Here is a 22425-nt window from a genome sequence, read left to right on the forward strand (position 1 = left end):
TGTATGTCAAAATGCATGGAAAATTTTCAACATTAGGCATGAAAATAATCTCTAACATGGTTTCCTATATAAACATTGAATATTACCACTAAAAAGTAATAAGTGCCTTAAAAATACATGAAATAAAACAAACATTTAGACATTCATCACATACAATGCTCCCACAAACCACACATATCAAGTAAGTAATGAAAAATCCATGTGGATGGCCAATGAAGGGGATTGAACTCAAGACCTCTCCCATTTTTAAGGATGTCTTAGCCATTGCACCCAACATTCATTGTTGTTTTTCTTTTTTCCTTTGATATAAATATTAAATAAAATAAAAATAAAATGAATGTATAAATAGTTAATGTTATAGGGAAAATAATTGTGAGACGTTAGGAGTGCACTTATTACACGAAGTAAAGATCTAACCCAGAATTGTATCACGTTCATGGGTCATCCGAGATCAGAGAGTCCAAACAACTGTTGACATCAACGTAACTAGAGCAATCACGAATTTCCATGCCTTAAATCCTAGAGTTCTCAATAGAAACCAAAAGACTTTGAGACTTAAAAAGGAGATTTGAGAGAGAACTAAATAGTTTTTTTAAGTTTTTCTTTTTCTCTAGCTTCTACATCATATTCTTACCCTTCATACAAGCATAGGTTGGCCCGTTTGTTGCAGTCTCCTAGTGCAACAACTCTTAGGTGTTCTAGGACTCTTAACTCCATATTGAAGGAGTCATGTTAGATGTGTGCTACTTAGATTGAACCTACATGGGCGACATATCGACCAACACTTACTTAATAGACCTTGCAATGGGGAAATACTTCTAAATGCACCCTGAGTTTTGGAGTGATATCTTAACAACCAGGCTACTAAAATATTCCTTTCTTAATTCCCCATCACCATTTTGTTATGAAACTCAAATCCCTTATATTCAATTTGGAATACGCAAAGGTTTGATACGTGAAACATTTGATTTTTATTCGATTTTGGGTTGCAAAAATTGAGCCAACCATTCGCTAAACAGGAAATATACGGCATATGCTTTACACATGTATTATATACCCCTCATCTAATAGTCGGAAATCAATAATTCGGTATACTTCGAAAGGGAATCAACCTATATAGTAATATAATTATTATAATCCAATGGTTTTCAAGTCATTAAGTTTTCAACTATTTGAGCTATGAACATAGAATCTAGAGTACATACATGGCCTACAAATAGTAAAATTTAAAATCCGAAAAATAATTATTTCCTCCTCCACTTAGTTAATTGATTAAATAATTAGAATAATTTAATTACAAATCTGAAAAATCAATAAAAGATTTACAATATTCTAGCAAACTTCTTAATTATATAATTCCTTGAAAAAAAATGAACAATCAGAAACATCTATACTTAATAAAAATAAAATAAACCTAGATACCAAGCAACCATCGAAAAAATTCAGGACATAATAAACTAAAAAGTAATCCAACAAATATATGAACATCCCTTGAGCTCATTTGAATGACAAAGAGATAGAGAGAATGGTGTTTGTTCCTACTGTTTAGAGAAAGAAAAATATAAAAAGGAAAACCAGTAGAAAAAAAAATTCTAAAAAGTTGCATAGCTCAATTTGATTTAATTCTTCTCTAGAAAATTGCAGGAATTGATTTGATTTCGGATCTAATTCTTTATTTATTTCAAGTCTGATTTTTTAATTTATTTTGATCAATTAACCAAAGAGAAAGACATGCTTGAATGGAGACGATGGAGAGATTGAGAATTTTAACCGATAGAAGAGAGTAGAAAGTCATTGGTAACTTAGGTTAATGCTTTATCTCTGCTGAATATTACAATATTCATAAAATATTTGGTTTATTCGCTTTCTGAAAAAAAAAAAAAACTTTTTTATTTGTTTCCTCATTAAGAAAAGCAATTTTTTTCCAAATGATTCAATCATTCAGAGAATAATACTTCTATTGCAAAAAAAAAGTTCAAATTTTTCAAGAATAAAAGGTAGATTGCTAACGAGGCTCAAATTATCGATCTCAACAATTTAAATCATTAATCTTGATGATTGACATTGAAATGTTGAGATTGATGATTGCAATAAGTTCTTGTTGTGGATGAAGTGAGCCACAAACACCTCTTCTAGCTGGACAAAACTCCTTCAAAATCAATTTTCTTCCATCTTCAAACATTAAGATGCACCCCTAATATTTATAGAGGAAAACTCATGGATCTTCTCTTTTAATGTGATCCTTATCCATTTTAATAAATGAATCTTGATTAGAAATAAATATAATCACGATTCTTTCCTTATTCAGTCCTTCTTTTAGGGATTTTTCTCAAGTAGAGATCCAGCTGCTTTTTATGACACCAAATCCCTGATTTATAAGGATTTGGGTAGATCGTAATATTCATTCTACCACATAATCCTGATACATTGTCATCCCCCAACTATCCAAGCATCTAAGTCAATTGAATTTGTCCAACCACTGGGACTCATATGAGATGAGTCAGATTTATAGGACTTAACGAATCCTAGGTGCCACATGTCATCCACTGATGCCTGACAAAAAATATCAACCACACCCGCCATTAGAGTGATTGTGGAGGACACTAAGTTGGCGTCGTGGAGTGCATGGTACCATAGATGCTTTTCACATGTATCTTGAGGAAAAGCATCCATGGTTCTGTGCCATATTTGGGTGCTAACCACATGTAGTCCACCTTCACTTATTATTACAGTAAAGACTCCTTCTATCATCATATATAGTAAAGACTAAGACCAATGCTACATAATCAGCACTTAGCCGGCTTAATGACTTACATATTTGTAATTGAAACTTTTATTAATATCAAATGCATATAAATCACCAAACATGAATTAAATTTTTTTTTTATATTTGTAGGTCTAACCAATGATGATAAATACTCAAATCCAACAGATAGCCAAAGGATGGGCCCATTGATCCGAAATAATAGGCCATCTGGCATTTTGGGTGGGTGTCTGTATCAAACTTTTGATGATAATAGCTGTATCAAATTCTTTTTCATCTCTTACAAGAGCGACTCGTATCGAGAGGATATACTTCATTTAGAAAAGAGAGAGAAAGAGAAGATCTAGCCTTAGCCACATGTGGCCAATGAAAATCCTTCCCTCTATTTGTCAAGATGACCTCCCCTCAATTCACTCATTCCTTATCTCCCATGTCCACAACACAACCACAACACAATACAATACAACTCTCTCTCTCTCTCTCTCTCTCTCTCAATGGCAACCACCACCTCTCTTCAGTCCCTCCACCACCATCACCCTCTACTCAGGACCCACAACTCCTCCTCAGACACCTCTTGTTCCTCTTCTCTCTTCCTCAAACCAACCACCACCACTTCTCCTTCACTCTCTCTCAAAGTCTCCTCCACCCCCACTCATTTCATTCTTTCCTCCAACACTTCGAGCACTGCCACCACCACCACCACCACACCAACTCCCCCAACACTCTCCTTTGACCTCCTCCAACAGCACTTAACTTCCAAAGATTTCCGTCAAGCCGACGAAGTGACTCGCCGTCTCATTATCTTCCTTGCAGGCGAGGCCGCTCAAAAGCGTGGATACGTCTTCTTCTCAGAAGTACAATTCATCTCCGAATCCGACCTCCAGACCATTGACAAGCTCTGGCGACAATACAGTGATAATAAATTCGGATATAGTGTTCAGAAGAGAATATGGGAAAGAGCCAACACAGATTTCACCAAGTTTTTCATGAAGGTTGGGTGGATGAAGAAGCTTGACACTGAGATTGAACAGTTTAATTACAGGTCTTTTCCTACTGAGTTCATTTGGGAGTTGAAAGATGACACACCTGAAGGTCACCTTCCCTTAACAAATGCTCTAAGAGGAACCCAACTCCTCAAAAACATTCTAACTCACCCTGCTTTTCAATCTGTGGAAGATAATGAAGAGGCACAAGACAAGGGGAGTGAAGTTGGATTGGAGGAATTAAGACAAAGCTCTAATAAACCCTTCAGCAAGAAACTCTTCAAAACAGATTACAGCTTTTGACTTATATATCCCCCAAACAGAATAAAAGGATTTGGGTTTGGGTTTTTATGTGCATTGGCAGTGATTGAATGAATTTGGTTCTCACTTTGAATTCTGTTTCTTTCTCTACTCTTTTTTTTTTTTTTTTTTTGTTCCCCCTTTTAAATTTTCAAGGGTAATGGGCTGTTGGGTTTTCTCACTTTTTGATTGTAATCTAAAAGCTTGTGACCAATAAGAGGACATGCTAGAACTGTGGGGATTAAAAAAAAATTTAGCTTTTTGTTGTAAAGTTAAATGTAAGTATCATTTGAAGGGAAGGGGAAGGGGAAGAGGAAGGCAAGGGATTGTGTAATTTAGTTTATATTGGGATTTAAAGATATTATTATCATTATAATTGTGATTTATGTTGCCATAGCAATAGCAGGAAGTCATTTATTTTGCCCTCAGGAGACCCTAAGTTTAGAATATAGGGTTAACCAAACATTTGAGAACTTGGTACCAATGTCAAAACACTTCCATCTTTTTTAGTGTAAATGATGTGCCCATGACATAAAATATCCAGGTAACTTAAAGAGATGAAGAGGAGTTGCTTCCCCCTACCCTTTATCCTATGGGACCTATTACTTGCAAATCTCAAGTTGCCAGTTGTACTTAAATCGAAAAATAGTTCATATTTTCTTTATTTACCTGTCCCTGGGGCACACCATGTGATTTCTGGGATAAATTCCTGTCGATGGCCCCTTGGGGGGAATATTCTTTGCATCTCATTAAACCCACTTCATCATTTTATGCTCAAACTCTCTTGAAGTCATACATATGGAGTGCAATCTATACGGGAGATGAAAAAGAAGATTATGACCAGGGCCCGTGAACGATGATGAAGAAAGAAAGACTACAACGCCACCAATCAAAGGCTTTGGTCAATCAAGAAGTGCAATCTCTCTTTCCTTCTTTTTTTTTTCTTTTTTCCATTTTGTATTTAGTAAGAGCAATCCTACATATGGAGTGCAGAGATACAACTAATCAGTCCCTTATCATATTGTTTTGGTTAGATAGAGCATAAATCACTCAACACAAGTAGTTAAATTACAAGAAAGTTTTCCGAAATGTAAAGAATTTCTTCTAGGCATCCAACTATCGCCACAATAATAAAATGAATGAGAAAGAAAGTCCTCCATGTCTGGCATTCCAATCTTAGTGGAAAGTTTCCTGCACATCAATGGATTGTAAAACAGAGTTGGTTATTCAGGTCTTTTTTTTATTTTGTTGGATATAATTTTATTAAAAGGAAGAGAATAGAGATAGTGGCCAAGAAGGCCAACCAACTAAAACAGAAAAAAAGTCTTCAAAGAAGAAAACAAAAATATGAAGGAAGGGGGGGACGCAGAACCCTCGAGCTTCACATAGCATAAATCTCACTTAAATAAAAAGTCTAAAAAGTAGACTCTTCTAAACTCTTTGATGATCTTGCTCCAAGAAAAGAAAAACCACAAAATGGACAAAAGAAATTTGTGAAGGGAATTTCCTTCCCATTGAAAATCCTCTTGTTCCACTCTGAGCAGATCCCTCAATAAACGGCAAAAGGAGTTAAAGACCAAAGGATTCCTTCATTATGAGAACTTGCTCTGAAGTGCCAACTTTGAAACAAATCTAAAATTGATGATGGCAAACACCACACGAATCGAATAATGACAGAAAATGAGTACAACCTTCTCAAAAAAGAGTAATGAATAAGAATATGATCAATATATTCCCCACTAGATTTGTACAAAAAACAATAATTAACCAAAGACATCCCCCTAAACATAATGTTGTCTATGGTGAGAATTTTCCAAAGAGAAACAAAGCAAATGAAGAAAGACATTTTATCAGTTAATTTCTTGAATCAATAAAAATCTTTCATTTTATACATTCAACTAGAAGCTGGCCCTAATCCGAAACAGCCAAAACCCATTGATTAAATATGGTTGCCAGTAAATTGGAGTTAAAAAAGGAAATCTTTTCTTTTTTTTCTTTTTCTTTTTTCATTTTTTTGAAAATTACTTAAAGGACCCTGATGGAGGTGTTTCTTTCTAAATAGTCCCTAAGTTTTGAGCAGTAGCTTCATAGTCATTTAGTAAACTTTTTATTTCTTAACGGCCCCTCATTATTGGCAAGCTCACCACTTTTTATTTATTGTTGAACTCACCACATTTTATTTTTTACCAAGCTCACCACCACTTTTCATTGTCGAGTTCGACATTTTTATTGTTGAATTCGACAGTTTAAAAAAAAAAAAATTGTCGAGCTCGACAATAAAAAGTGGTGAACTCAACACTGGTAAAAACCCACCCATTGTCGTTTCTCGAGTTTTTCCAACAAAAATACATGGAAAGATCAACTAGAAACTTAACATAACAACTTGTCTAGATGATTTCAAACCAAAAGAACCATCCTTGATCAATTTTCATCCATAAAAGAAGAAAAAAGTGAAAAAAAATCTAGCTTTTTATGTACTTCTTCAAAATGCTTGAAAATGATTTCTTAAATCATTTCCGACGGAATGGAGTCTCTGAAACTCAATTGGGAAGCCAAAATCCAATTTCGTTGGATGAAAATGATGACTTCGAACGGTTAGGGCATTCAATCGTTAGAAACATGGGAAATGCGGTTCAAGGACTGATTAGAAAGAAAAGTTTTACTAAATGGACTATTAAGAAAGGCACTAAAACTTAAGAACTAATTAGAAAGAATGCCCTCCACCATGGTCCTTTAAGAAATTTTCCCTTCTTTTTTTCTTCTTTAGCTAAGTTTTTTATAGGGAAAATTAAATATAGGTTGTTCTATGTAATACCATGACTCTAAATAAATGAACGTTCAGAGTCAAGCAACTAATTGACAGTTAGAAATATCTGATCACTAATTATCTGATAGTGGTCATGCATGGACAAAAAGAAGTAGAAGTAGCAGTTGGAAGGTAATAGTCATCTTCACAATTTAGCCCTAAATGTCCAATAAGGATGAAAAAGGCCAAAACTAGCTGAACCACACACCCATGCACCCATTCGTTTAGCCAATAGATACAGAGATGAATGCATATAAATAGAGTTGTATGTAATAGTTAGAAAAAAAAATAATAATAATAATGATTTTGAAGAAAGTTAAATTTGGTTTTATAATGGCTCAATTAGCTAGAATAACACATTTTGACATTAAAATGATGTTTTTTAAGAAACTGATACTTAATTCAACAATGATTTTGAATGTAGAAGGAAAGAACAACTCACAATAAAGCAAATGTATTATGCACAGGGGCAAAGTCTCCTTGTATGACGATGTGAACCATCACATGAAAGCATGTTCTGTGTTCGAGTATACAAGCATGCTCCTGGAATCTGAAAATCAAAGGCAAGCAAATGTCACTCAGGATTGATGCTATATAGGTGTTTCTATCAATGCGTCTTTGTTACTCATGATAAATGATAAAGCAAGTGGCAATACAAATTGCCAACAAAACTAAAACAAAAACAGACAAAAAAAAAGCCCAAGAACATAGACTTGCTCTTTGAAAAACAATCCTGAGAGGAATTCAAAATCAGTGAGAATAAAATGCACCATGAACTTCCACAAGAATAGCTCATATGGACGACTACCACAATCCTTCAACAGTGCTGTAAAATGGATTTGGGATACCCTACATTATCACTAAGTTAATAAAAGATTGTATCCATTCTGAATTATTTTGGTATTGTTTGCAGTTTTAACTTTTATAGCACTAGTGTTAACTACAGAAGTTTAAAAGAGAATGAAGAGATTTTTACCAAATGTCTAGGAGCATCCTCAACAACTTCTGCAGGTTGATCTGCACCGATGCTGGCCAAGCATTCCCCTTTGCAGCTCATATATTTCTGCATACTATTTAGAAAGAAAGTATCACCCACCCAAAAAAAAACATTATTAGGGGAAATGGAAATATTAAGAATGCATTTCCAAAAGTCTAAACTAGAAATATCCTAATACTTATGGGCGATATGATCCCAGTATCCATCCTCATTTCGTTCCAGTTTTACAAAACTATTTCATCCAAAGACTTGGAAATGGTAACATAGCTATGCTAGGAAGGTTAATCGCATGGAAGTTACAGAAAATTTTCCTATGCTTTCTTCTAACCGGTTAAATACAGATGGTGACTAATAGAATAAATCCAGCGTAAGCCTGCTTTTTTACAAATTGTTAATATTTTGGCTATATAGCTTAAATTTAATGACCTGAAGAAAAATATTCCTATTTTGTTGAAAATTAAATCAATGAACAGAAAGCGAACAATATAATGACGTTTAAATTTCACTATTTCTCGGGGAAAAAACAGGATAGAAAACAGTAAATGTTTGTTAGATTTATAAAGCTTACAGTTCACATTTATTGAGCACCACGAGCTTGTTGGGAACACATGATTGACCCTTTGACTTGCAAACAGAATCGCAAGACTCTCCTTGTCTGTTTCCCGTGCCATGGAAAATTTATAAAAATATGGTTTAGATAGTAAAACCAAGAAACTTAAATAAATTTCATGACCTCTCACCTTCCAATAACAACATTGATTCCAGATAACCTTGCCTCTGAATGGGTATCTGTGGCCCCTGCAGTAGTGAGTGTTCCAAACTTATAACAATTATGAGCCTCAACAATTAGAAGTGACATAATCAGGAAGCAAAAAAGCTTTGGTTTTTAGTTGGAATGAATTCTAGAAAGACAGGAAAAACAAGAAATAAATAAGAATATGAATGCTACAATTATTATTATATAATAAAGATGCACCGTCTTGAAAAAGATACTGGGGATGTCTTGTGTGATTAGCCAAGTCGTGGGTTTATGTGAGAAGAAAGGTACTGTGGAAGAGTCTCTCATTTTTATGTTTTGGGGTCTCAAGGAGGAGTTTTACCTGGGTTTTGTAGACTGCAATGGATCGGTATGCAGAGCTGTTCAGGATTATCTTTATTGCCTAATCTATTATTTTGAAGGAGCGTCAAAATACAAAACCTGAGAGTTTTGAATGTAATTGGGATCATTTTGTAGTTGGAAATGTAGCTAATAACTCTATTATTGCCTATTTTACTCCTATAATACTTTTCCTTTTCTGGTTTTCTCATTTTCTTGGAATTTTTTAAGAGAGATTGTATAACACACCAACTTTTGCTAACAACACACAATTCATATGTAAATCACCAAAGAATTAACACACCTCTTGAGGTGCTGTTAGCAAAAGTTGGTGTGGCCATAGAAGCTCACATTTCTTTTTTGGAAAAAAGAAAGTTTATGGAAGTAGCAATGGCCAAAAGACGAGAGTACTTCACTAGCGATAAATAAAAATTCAAATGATTTCCACAGAGATCAAGTGAATTAGTTTAAAATATGTTCTGGCACCCCAACATACTTAATATGATAGTCTTACTTGAATCATTTTCTATAGATTTTATCTATCATTCATACATTGTTATGTTGTATGAATTTTGTGTATCCATATATAAATGAACTAATCAATATAATTAAAAAATAATAATAACTTAAATAAATGTCTAGCATTTCATTTTAAATAAATTTTAGGTGTAAGATTTCCTGGGAACATTTTCCCAGGAAAAATGGTTTCCCAAGAGAGTGGATGTCAGTGTTATGATGCACATAGAAAAATGTCAAAAAGGAGTTTGTTTTTTTAATTTTGGAGGTGGTGGTAAATATGAGAAAATTAGGATAAAATATTCCATCCCGGCGAGAAAATTATTTTCCCAGAGAGTCTGCTCAGCAAATACCTTCCCCCTTAGTGGGAAAAATTTTCCTGCAAAAATGCACAATCAAATGGGTGGTGTGCAGTGAATTGAATTTTTCTAAGGAAATTGTTTTCCCAAACATTTTCCTGCACATTCAACAAATGTTTAAAGTAATAGATACAATGCAATTTGGGAAAAAGTTCTCAAAATAGGACACACATTACCTCAGACAAAAACCTTCTATTTGAACAATTTCTTCTTTTTTTCACATATTTTCTAAATTATAACCAGTGTGAATGCCAGAATAAATATTGTATTGGAAGCAAAGTCACAGTGTGAGTGTATCCACAACTAGAAGTCATAACAATTGAAATATTTCCAGGAGGTTTTTCATTGTTCAAACAATTAGCAGACAGCAGAAGTTTCAATGCATTAATTAAACCATACTTCTTAAAGAGAAGGAAATCTCATGCTGACTCACCTGATGCATTTGATGGCAGAGAAAAGCAGTGATGGAAATCGCTAATATAAGCATTCTCATGAACCTGAATGTTCAGCTTTGTCTAAGATACTAATATTGAAAATTTGAAATGAGATGAACTGACATTTCATGCATCATAAAATAAGACTATAAATTGAAGTAAAACAATGCCGTATCCCTGATGGTAATTTATTAAAATACCACATAAATGCAAGTGATTTGATATGTGAATATTGACGTCACATAAAGGTTTAGGACATCATTAGTACCACATACGACATCTTGCATTCACATTTTATTATATTAACGTACCATTAGTGCTTCGACATCTGTTCCCAAACAGAAAAAATCCCAATATAATTCCAAATAATACCCTTCACAAAATTTCCTTCAAAGTTCACTAAATTAAACATGCTTAAAACAGCATTTCCAAAACTTGAAGAATGGTAGGGACCATCATCAAGGAGAAACAATAACAAGACCCATGGGACAATTACATACCACACTTTCAGAATTATGACGGCACCTCCCAGCACAGAAATCAAAAACGCTTGCATAAGTCCCTGTAATTAGATGGAGATAGACACAACACTATGAATTAGTGTCAGAACAATGAATATTATTCTCAAGATGAAACCTATGGTTTCTAGAGAATGGGAATCCATTTCACTAAACTCCTCTCCAAACAGGACCTGTCAGACTAGAAGATCACCTGCAGTTACTGGCTTGGCTATCTTAAGCTTCAGTGCCAACTCTTTCTGTGTCTGCCGAAGAAATTCGGTGTGGTAAAGCATAAAGTTCTCTTTTCAAGATGGTATAATTCAAAATTTCAAAAATAATAGTTGTTTAGAGAGTACCAGAGCTGGATTTAGGCAGCACGAAACACAATATTCGTATGAGTTGCAGCATTGTGAAACAAGGTTGCATCCTCTGCAAGCAAGAAAAGAAAATATCTCAAATATGTTTATCATTTCTGCTCAAGTTGAACATTTCACAAACATGGTGTTTTAAAAGAAAAACTCACTGACAAGAGAACTTCTCTCCATTTCCAGGGCAGCAGCGAGACCAGGGATCTACTGATAGAGCCTCACATACATGGCCTGCAACACAAGTGTTGTATATGAAAATTTTGACGGGATTATAATCAATAATACATCAGGATAATAATTAGCAACCTTGAGGAAAAAGTAGTAGTTGTGAATTCTACTCTATGCATTATAAGTAGGTATGCATTATAATGAGGAAAATTAAAGTTGAGAGAACATTGCCATACCATTGTCATCAGATAGTAGATATCTTCCTTGAACGGTATTTTTGCAAATCTGTTTTTCTTGAAGGCTGATGTCCTTCCTAAAATGTAAAAGTGAAATAACAAATTTCAACATATGCTGCTAACAATTATAACTGAAGTTTCATTAAAAGCATCCAAATGGAGGAAAGGGTCCAAATTCAGGTGTTCCATCCATGTTTAGAGCGTTAAAGATTTTAAGAGCTTTATTTAAATTACTAAAATAGGAATGACTCTTTACAATTTTTAAAGAACATCAGCTTTTCATGCTGAATTATCATCATCAAAGCCTTATGTCATGGATTTGAGGTCGCTCAAACGAATCTTGTTCCTCCATTCCACTCCATCCAAGGCCATAACTTTTGTTATTGAAAGTGTCTTCATTTCCCCCTTAACTATCTAACGTAGCTGAAGCATGTGAATCAATAGATTCCAAAGGAATTAAGATATTGTGTTCAATGGAACACACAAATCAATTTGAATCAATAGATGCAATGGATAAACAAGCAATAGCTTGAAGAAACTAAAGCAAAGAACTAGAAAACAACTAAGAGATAAAAGAGAATTGTATTGATATGTTTCAATTGATTGAATTTCACTTTTGAAACTCCTTATATAGATAACTTCATCATAACAACGTAGAAACCTTCTAAAATACTAAAAAGTAACTTTCCTAACCTATCTATAACATAATACCAACTTTACCTATTATAACTCAATTTGAATACTTCTAAGCACTTCTAATTATAGCCTAAAGAATAAAAACGAATTAAAACAAAATAGAAACTAGAAAACAAATTAGAAATTAAACAACATAGAAACTTCCTAGAGTTGAAACAAAAACTAACTAAACACCTCTAAAATACTTAAAATTGAACTAAACTAAAGATATATGACTAAAATAAATTTGGGTTAAATCTGGACCCAACCTTGTCAACCCAAACCAGACTGGTCAAAATGACTTGACTCAGTCAAATTGTGTTGGCTCGATCAAACTGAGTCAACTCAATCAGATTAGGGTGAGTTGATTCAGCCATGAAAAATCTATTCTCAAGAGCAATATTTTATACATTAGGCCCCCGTTCTTAAAGAGAACTTGTCCCCGAGTTCGGCACAGATAAAGAAACTCCATCGTTGGGATAGTAAGGAAAGATATCCTTCACATTGAAACGCCTATGCTTGTTGGCAGCATGCTTGTATTTGGCTTGTTGAGAAGGCTTTGATTTGGCGTATGAAGGATGTAAAACAACTTTCACTTTGTTGCGCATGAAGAAGTAGGTGTTGGCTTTTCCATTGTATGCGACATCATTGTCGTGGAGCCAAGGTCAACCTAAAAGTATGTGGTAAGCGCCCAACGGGACAATATCACATAAAATCTGATCTTTGTATGCACCTATGTTGAATGCAATGTTGCATTGGTGAGTGACTTGCTTGGAGTATTCATCATCAACCCAACCTATCGAATAAGGTCTAGGGTGTGGAGTTGTTGGAAGCTTGGGAGATTCTACCATGTGCCATGAGATGAAGTTCTCGCTACCCCCACTATCAATAATTAATTGATACAACTTGCCTTGAACTTTGTAAGTGGTGCGGAACAAACTATGTCTTGTGGGAGGATCAACATGTTACACTAATAAGAGATTGCAAATAACGCAACTAAAATGTTCGCCTTCTTCTTCCTCGTAGGTCTCATAGATTTTAGCTTCATCAACTTCCACATGGTCATCGTCCCAACTATCACCATCAATGTTTGCGGCTAAAACTTGCTTACTTCGACAAAAATTAGAGGTGTGACCAGGCTTTCCATATTGAAAATATTAGAATAGTCAGTTCTGATTTGACTAATATTAGTTTATTTTGTTTTATTTCTTATTTTCTTTGTAAGGGCATTTATGCCCATTCCCTTACTATTGATTATAAATATATGCCAAGCTTTCATTATGAGACTTGACCTTTCTCTTCTAAAATTCTTCTTGGTATCAAAGCAGAAAAACCTTTGATCCTCCATCTTCGTTTCTCCTCCAAACTCTTTTTTTCTCATTAATCCCACTACACTAACCGAATTCACCTAGCAGTAGCCTCATCTGGAGTTTCTCCCCTTCGGGGTTTCTTTTCTTTTTTGATTTATATTCTCTTAATTACATGTTGCAATAGAGACTTTATTAGCTCTTCACATGCTGCAATAGAGTTTTGCGCTATGATTTTTGCCTTACATTAGGGTTTCTCTTTGCTATCAAACCTTGTGTTATTGTGTTAGTGTAGTCAGTCAATTTATGCATGCTCCGCGTACCTCTCATCTTGACGCTATGTATCGTATCCTTCGCTACTTGAAGTCTCGTCCTGGTCTAGGCCTATTTTATTCATTTACCACTCAGCCACATTTATCCTGTTTCACTGATGCTGATTATGTGGATTCTCTTACAGATAGGAGATCTACTTTTGATTTTTGTGTTTTCTATGGTGGTAACCTTATTTCGTGAAAAAGTAAGAAACAAAGTATGATTTCTCGTTCGTCTGCTGAAGCTGAGTATCGTACTATGGCTCTTGGCACATGTGAGCTTCTTTGGCTTAGATCTTTACTGACAGAGTTAGGATTTCCTATTTCTGGTTCCTCCTCGCTGTTCTGTGACAACAAGTCTACTATCATGCTTGCATCTGACTCAGTCCTTCACGAAAGGACTAAGCACATCAAGGTTGATCTTCACTTTCTCAGGGAGAAAGTTCAATCTGGTACACTTGAGACAGTCTTTGTTCCTTCTTAAGATCAACTAGCCAATATGCTTACAAAGTCTGTTGGACCTTCTGTCACTAAGTCTCACCTTGCCAAGCTAAGCCTAGTTGATATATTTGCCCCAGCTTGAGGAGGAGTATTGAAAATATTAGAATAGTCAGTTCTAGTTTGACTAATATTAGCTTATTTCATTTTATTTCTTATTTTCTTTGTAAAGGCATTTATGTCTATTCCCTGATTATTAATTATAAATATATGCCAAGCTCTCATTATGAGCCTTAACGTTTCTCTTCTAAAATTCTTCTTTCCACACTTAAAACATTTGTTTTGCTTTGGGTGGAGTTGTGATTATTAGGGGGGTGTGGAGTTGTGGTTATTAAGGGGCGGAGATGGTTGTGCTGACTAGTGGACAGGTGTACATAGAGGTTGGGAGGAAATGGTATGTGTAGATGGATCATGTTGGGGTTGATTTCAAGTTGCATAAGTGTCGTAAGAGGAAGGAGCAAATGGGGTAGTTAACTTGACGATTATTGGTGTAGGAAGGCTTAGAAAAGGACGTGTGTTCAGTCATGAAAGACTCCACCTTCAATGCATTGTTGATGATGGCATGAAGAGAAGTATACTAGTGAGTAACCAATTTCTTTTGGATATTTCTATAAAGTCCATTCAAAAAACGACCAATAATTTGGTCTTCATTCTCATTTAACTCATTCCTTGAAAGAAGCCATGAGAATTCATCCACATACTCTTGAACACTTTGGAAGCCTTACTTACAATTTTGTAGGTTAATAAAGAATGTTTGGACATAATCCGAGGGTAAGTACCTTTGCTTAAGCAATTGTTTCATCGTTGGTCATGATTGCACTGGCCTGAAGCCTTGACGTTGTCAATCCCATTGGAAATGGTCCGACCAAGATGATACTAACCTGATTAGCTTAAAAGCCACAAGTTTGACCTTCTTATCCTCTAAAATTCCCTTGTAATCGAAGAACCTTTCAACATTGGAGATACAATCAAGGAAATCTTCAATGCGCAAGAGCCCATTGAAGGTAGGAATGTCCACCTTAAGCCTATATTCAAAAGACCTCTCTTGCTATCCATTGTAGCGATGATGTGGGGGTGGATTATGCATGAACAAGTGTTCAGCCTCCTCAAAATTGTGGAAAAGCTTATTTGTGCGTAGGGGATAATGGCCTCGTTTTGCATTAGGATCGCGAAATGGGGGTAGGTGAGTATGGGAAGTTTTAGGAGGAAGTCTATCATGGTCAAGATACGGATGTTAAGTGTGTATGTGTGTGTGGGAGGGGGGTAGTATAAGGATTCAATTTATCCATGTAATCCACATAAGGGGCTGTTATGTCCTTGAAGGGTCATTGAAGTTGTTTGATGGGTTTTGAAGGGTATTTGCAGGGTTAGGGTTATGAGACACACGTTATGGGGACTGCTAATATGTAATTGTTCGAGGTGAAAGATTTGATTTTAAGGGTATAAGAGTGGTGAAACATGGCTAGAAGGTTGAACGAGGGTCGTATGAGGTGTAAAGAGTAATGCAATTTGTGTCAAATCAATATCTGGGCAGGGTTCTGGTTTTGAGAGAATTTGGCATCTCTAGAAGAGTTTCTAGGGGCTGAATTATGAGAGGAATTGAGGGAGGGATAGTAAGAATCCTTGGGGTCTTCATCTCTAATTTCTTAACTTTCTCCTTCTCAATGGTGTTGAGAAGCATGCCTTGAACAAGGGACTCGATCTTAGCCATAATTTTGTTATTGATTTTTTCTTCAAACTTCTCAAATTGGACTGCAAATTGGATTTCGAATTAGGATGCAAATTTGGCTTCAAATTGAACTTCTAGATAAGATTTTGTGACAAAATCACCTCCACGAACCATCTTTTGTGGATCATATCAGGAGCTCTGATACCACTTGACGTAGTGGAAGTGTGTGAATCAATAGATTCGAAAGAAATTAAAATAGTGTGTTTAGTGGAACACACAAAATCAATTGAATGAATAAATTCAATTGATAAACAAGCAATAGCTTGAAGAAGATAAAGCAAAGAACTAGAAAGTAACTAAGAGAAAAAAGAGAACTGTATTGATATTTTTTAATTGATTGAATTTCGTTTTTGAAGCTCCTTATATAGATAACTTCATCATAACAACTTAGAAGCCTTCTAAAATGGAAAAAACGTAACTTTCCTAACCTATTTATAACATAATACTAACTTTCTAAACCTATTATAACTCAATTTGAACACTTCTAAGCACTTCTAATTATTGCCTAAAGAATAAAAATGAATTAGATATTAGAAAACAAATTAAGAATGAAACAAAATAAAAACTTCCGAAAGTTGAAACAGAAACAAACTAAACAATTCTAAAATACTTAAAATTAAACTAAACTAAAGACATGTGACTAAAATAAATTTGGGTCGCGTATGGACCCAACATGGATAAACCGAGTTGACTCAGTTGAAATGTGTCAACTCAGTCAAACTGAGTCAAATCGGTCAGATCTAGGCGGGTTGATTCAGCCATTAAAAGTCTATTCTCAAGAGAAATATGTTCTACATCAGATAGATGTCCTACATGACTTATCTCAACTCACATTCTTTTGGGTCTTTCTTTTAGTACCTTCAACAAGAATATTTCTTTAAACATGCCCAAACCATCTCAACCGACTCTTATTTATTGCCTATTGGAGCTATGCCTACATTTACCAAAATGAGTTTATTTATAATTTTATCTTCCTAGTCTTTCCACTCATCCATCTCAACATCCTCGTCCTTGATGAGATCAACTTATTAACATAATAATGCTTTTTGACCACCGAACACTCAGCTCAATAAACCAGAACTGGTTGCCGTCTTAAAAAAATTTCCTACTGAATAATAATTAATAAACCTACTGCATAATAATTAACAAAATCTAACTACCAGTGTAATATTAAAATTATATTACAGAAGCAATCTAAAAATCCTTAAAGCATATTATAAAGTTGTAGACAAAGTGTAGCCTAAAACATACCTCCCCTCCACCCCCACCCCACTCCCCCACCCCAAAAAGGATCCACCAAGTACCCATATGAGAAACCATGTGCTTGGGGTGTTGTACCATTTCTCTAATGCAGGAAAAAAATTATTTTATAGTGAATCAAATGTTTCTTCTCAAAATGGTACTTGGTATCATGGCTTTGATTTGTAAAGAACTTCGACACAGAGATTGCTCTTGTCCAATCTGAATTGACCAAAATGAAAGCAACAGACCACTTTAATCTTGTTTTACAATGAGTTTAGCTTTGAACTATATGACAAGAACATGGAACTTGTAGGATTTTGCCCTTGTTGGACACAGCACATAGACACACCCGACAGACAAATAGGTCACCCTTTATTTTAATGAATTTTTGTTAAAAATGACTTCTAAGAGAGGGTTGCTGAAACCCATCCTCCATACAATTATTTATTAAGTTCTTAAACACAACCATTATATAATATTAGGAATATATTTATTGAGTTATAATGTACCAAAAAGTTTTCTTTTATTTTTCAAGAAAAAAAAAAAAGTACAAGTCTAATAGAACTAAAATATTAAAGTACAATGAATGAGTACAGAACTATCAACATTTTAGGTTTCTCGAAGACACCTGGTCAGAACTTCATACCCTTGTCAAACACTGACACGCATGTTTGTGTCCTTGTTAGATAGACTTTAAATGATTCTATGAGTGCAAGTAAAGTTAGGTGTTTTGGAATTAGACAAGGGTATAGAGTGCCACACATTGGAAGCACACCTACTATATATGGACTTAGAAAATATAATTTACAAAATTTATAAATTCAATATATTGGTGTAAAATGCCCATAATCATAATGTTTTCAAGTTGGGACAGTTTGGAGGCAAAAGATACACGCAAGATCAGTTTTGACCATTGATCTTGCCTCTTTACATCTCAAATCCAAACCTTTTATTGGTATCTTCTAATTGCTTTGGATCTGGTTATATTCCTCCCCTCCTTGTAAATCACATGCCTACGTTGGGAGGAGAGAATTGAGTGAGAAACCACGAGTGTAAGAAGAAAGAACGCAGACCACTTCTATATGAGGATCTTGCTCCTTTTATAGGAACAAGGCTACTCCGTCTCTATTAGAACCATGTTCCATGGTGCTGGTGGACTAACTCAGCATCATTTCCCAAGAGTGATCGGTGGACTATCTCAATCTTCCACTTTGGAAGTGGTTCGTGTCTTAGTGAAATTCCATTGTCTTGTCTCACTAATCATATCCTTCCAATACAAATTTCTTGTTTGATAGAACCTCCAGATCTAATAGTACTTTTATGCTTGACAACACCATTTCATCTGTTAGTTTCTCTTTGTATGATGAAACCTTTTTGTTTAACACATTTGGTCTAACAATTCAACCTAGTTTGTTAGTGCTTTTCCTTTAAAAAATGTGGATGGTGTGTTGACGTCTTAGGCTACTTGATTAGTCAAAAACCTTCCTCAAATATTGTATTTGTGAAGGCCAGGGATGTTTTCAAACCATTGCCTTATCGTTTCTTATTCATGTTCTAGGTCTGATTGTTAAGGTTTACACCTAATCTAATCATCACCGAAGCCAAGATACTTGGTCGCTAATATATCTTAACGACCTCTACATTATCTTGGCTCAAAAGCTAGGCTCCACGTTGTGCCCATATGTCAAAATATATTTTAATTGGACAAAAGAAAGTTAGTTACCTTGGTGTATTGCACATGTTACATATGTTTCCTATGACATGAGAACGATTCGATGGCATTGCGACATTCTGACCTCCTTAGATATATCGTCATCATCATTATCCATACCTTATCCCAAAAATTGGGCTCAGGAATATGGATACTATTTTTTCCATTGAACTCTGGATCTTGAGCAATATTTTCATCCAAGGCCAATAATTTGAGACACAAATCAAATGATAATTTTGTAATTATTTAGGTTGTTGATTATTTGGGTCCAAAGTTATTTTTTATCACTTTTATTCTTTTGGGATTAGTTTTGAGTTGTTTTTTAGTTATTTTAGAACTTTGATTTGAGTCTAAGTACTATTTATGTCATTTTTCTTTAGGCCTTATTTTGAGGGGTCAAAACTTGTTGTATTATATTGATTTTCGTGTCATTCAAAAGGTTATTCTATTACCTATCCGACAAATCCCAGATTTTACAATTTTGACATGTTCTGAGAAACTTATGGAAAAAATATTGAAAAGAGATCAATTTTACACATGATTTGCATCTCAAAGTCAAAGTTTAAGTCATGTTAGGATCAAAGTTTGAATCTAAAAATATATATACGATTATCATAATTGATTTTTTTTATTGAGTAAAATGGTAGATCACTTTTGAGAACTTCTCCAATTATTGGAAACTAAAGTGTAATGCCATTGAAACCCTTGGTGTGATTCCAAGGTAAATCTCTCATTTTCTTCTCTTTTATATTATGCTCCTCCTCTATCTTCTCTTCAATTCATCTTCTACTACACTTTTCTGAATTTTTTTTTTTTTTTTGGTTTACTTTTGGTATGTTGGAAGGTAGTTGGTCACATAGCGCTAGAGATGCAAACCTTTACATAACCATCTAACTCTTTTCTAAATAAATAGATTTTATTCAAAGAGAAAATGCAGTCAAGGAGGCCGTTCTACAACACAAGAACAAAAAAAGGAAAAAAAAATTAAAGGAGAGATAGAAACGAACAATACATTCAAGCATCACAAAGAAGATCCCACTTAAATAAAGTCTTCAAAAAACACTCCTCTAAAATCCTTTGATATGAGCCCCAATATAAAAATGATAACCTCGTGCAAGATATTCTCCTTTCCTTTGAAGACCCTATTGTTCTGCTCCAACTAGATGCTCCAACAAACGGCAAAAGAGGTTAGATACCATGGGCTTTTTTATAGGAATTGGCTTTCGAAATGCCAAGTACGAAAGAACTCCAATATAAAAGACAGGAAGCACCAAGAAATTCGAAATAAGGATAGAAAACGGGCTCATATCTCCCTTGAGAAAGAACAATGAATGAGAATGAGATTGAGCAATTCCCCACTAGCTTTACATAGAAAACGAATAACTAACAAAAAGACTGCCCCTTGGCATGATATTATTCATTATGAGAATTTTTCCAATAGCAATTGACCAAATGAAGAACAAAATCTTTTAGATGGAACTTTTGTACCTCGTATGGAGGAGGCTGGAAAGGGTGAGGAACTAGTAGGAGACATCGACTTGAGGAAGAATTAGCAGAAAATACCTTATCTTTGCTTACTTCCCAATGTCGAATGTCTTCCACTGAAAAGTCAAGATGAACTTGGAAAATACAATCAATAAGGCAAGATACTTCTTGAATTTCCAAATCATCAAAGTTCCTCTTGAACCCAAAGTCCCATGAAGATTGCTCACCCGATTGAATCTTGAACTCACTATTGAGAATAAATTTGGAAATTGGGTCCTAAGGGGAAGGAGTCCGTACCAATGATTTTCCTAGAACTCTACTTTATTTCATTTTTCCACTTTGAAGGTAATCCTCTTCAATCTCTCTATTTGGATTTCCTTCCAATTTTTGCCATGTTATGTCATATTGAGATCCCCAAAAAAATAGATTGTGTAATTTATGAGGATGTTGGGGAGGTTATAAATACTCACATGTATATTATTTTTATAAAATATATTTGGATAGGAGTCCTAGAAACCCAAGTCTGCCTAACCCTACCCCCCCTACAACATGAAAAAAAAAAAAAGCAAATAAAGGAAAAAACAGTTAGAAGTGAGTATATTCAGCTAGGACTTATTTACTGCTTGTTATCACCTCTTAACACCTCTTAAAAGGTAACAAGTAAGAACATTTGTGCAAGTAACATTTAGCAGACACATACAAAAAATAATAATTCGCCAAAGATTATATAATCGGCAGGCAGGACCTAGGATTTTTCATAGAGCAAGCAATTTCATTGGTCGTATATGATCCTACCAACCAATCAATCACATTCATTTGATGGTCATGAGTTATGACCATCCAAAATAACGAGAACGATGGTAATGTTATGATTAATCATTTGGTATGGATTATTTAACTATGACCCATCCGAGAGCTAGCCAATCGATTGACATCACATATCAAACCTACCCTATCTATACAGATCAAGATGAATTTATAAGAATTGCACTTTTACACGAATTTGTATTACAACTCTAAAATATAAATCAACGACGACTTCTTCAACAATTATTAGAAAAACTTAATACAAAATTCCAAGTTCAGAGGTTAGTTGATCACATCTTTTTCTTTTTTTCATTTCTAAAACCTGAAACCATGCGGGATAATGGGTCCATTCTAATAAATAAATAAATAATTGGTACGACTAATATCCCAATTTACTACATATATTGGACTGAATTCACAATCGTGGAAAAGCTGAGATCTTTTGCAATGATCTCTAATGGGTAACAATTTCTAATGATCCATCAATTTTAATAAATTTCAGCTTATTATTTTTTTACTGGAAAACTGAGATTCAAAGGGTTTGATGCACATATTTGAGAGATTCTCGAAATTGAAAACACTTAGAGAGAGATACAGCGATTGGGGTGACAAGCTAAGCTTACCTGATCGCAGAGATCTTGACGGGGAATTGGAGAATAAATAGACGCAAAAGGATTTGGAAGAGATTCAAACGAGATTTCGCCATTACATATCCAGAAGAGCCAAAACGAAATTGGAAAATATATATATATATATGTGGGGACGGTTCGACGGACGTCTCCGAAACCATATAAGAAAACGATGTTTCTGATTCGTTGGATGAAGAGAAAAGGACGGTGCAGATGGAGTAAGACGTCAATTCCGAATGAGAAACGGAGTTTTAGATATTTTAAAACAACTCCTTCATTTTTTTCCTTCTTTTTTACTTTCTCTCTATTTCTACCCAACCCTTCATTTCTCTCTTGACAGAAAAACCCAACCCAACCCTTCGTCTCGACAGAACGACTAAAAATCTTGCCTTCGTCTCGACAGAACCACTCTTTCGATCGATTTGGTGGGAGCTCTCTGTTTCTATTAAACGAATTTCTCTCGAGTTTCCTTCGAACCCTTCGCCGACTAGAACCCTTAAACAG

General features: G+C 34.8%; 2 protein-coding genes across 2 annotated transcripts; one reads left to right on the forward strand and one right to left on the reverse strand.

Moving 5' to 3' along the window:
* Positions 1-3177: 3177 nt before the first annotated feature.
* Positions 3178-4144, forward strand: GUN4 (protein GENOMES UNCOUPLED 4). The gene has a single exon (XM_086450912.1). The coding sequence runs from the start codon at positions 3259-3261 to the stop codon at positions 4048-4050; it is 792 nt and encodes a 263-aa protein (XP_086307038.1). The 5' UTR covers positions 3178-3258; the 3' UTR covers positions 4051-4144.
* Positions 4145-4944: 800 nt separating this feature from the next.
* Positions 4945-22055, reverse strand: LOC147396468 (glycosyltransferase family protein). Its single transcript, XM_086450911.1, has 12 exons — positions 21916-22055; positions 11528-11604; positions 11279-11354; positions 11112-11184; positions 10967-11018; positions 10756-10817; positions 10255-10318; positions 8591-8648; positions 8419-8505; positions 7830-7923; positions 7296-7403; positions 4945-5238 (listed from the first exon to the last, which is right to left on the reverse strand). The coding sequence occupies exons 1-11, from the start codon at positions 21996-21998 to the stop codon at positions 7311-7313; spliced, it is 819 nt and encodes a 272-aa protein (XP_086307037.1). The 5' UTR covers positions 21999-22055; the 3' UTR covers positions 4945-5238; positions 7296-7310.
* Positions 22056-22425: the final 370 nt, after the last annotated feature.

This window comes from Akebia trifoliata, chromosome 8 (genome assembly GCF_017979445.1).
Source record: "Akebia trifoliata isolate Shusen 1 chromosome 8, ASM1797944v1, whole genome shotgun sequence".
Classification (NCBI taxonomy): domain Eukaryota; kingdom Viridiplantae; phylum Streptophyta; class Magnoliopsida; order Ranunculales; family Lardizabalaceae; genus Akebia; species Akebia trifoliata.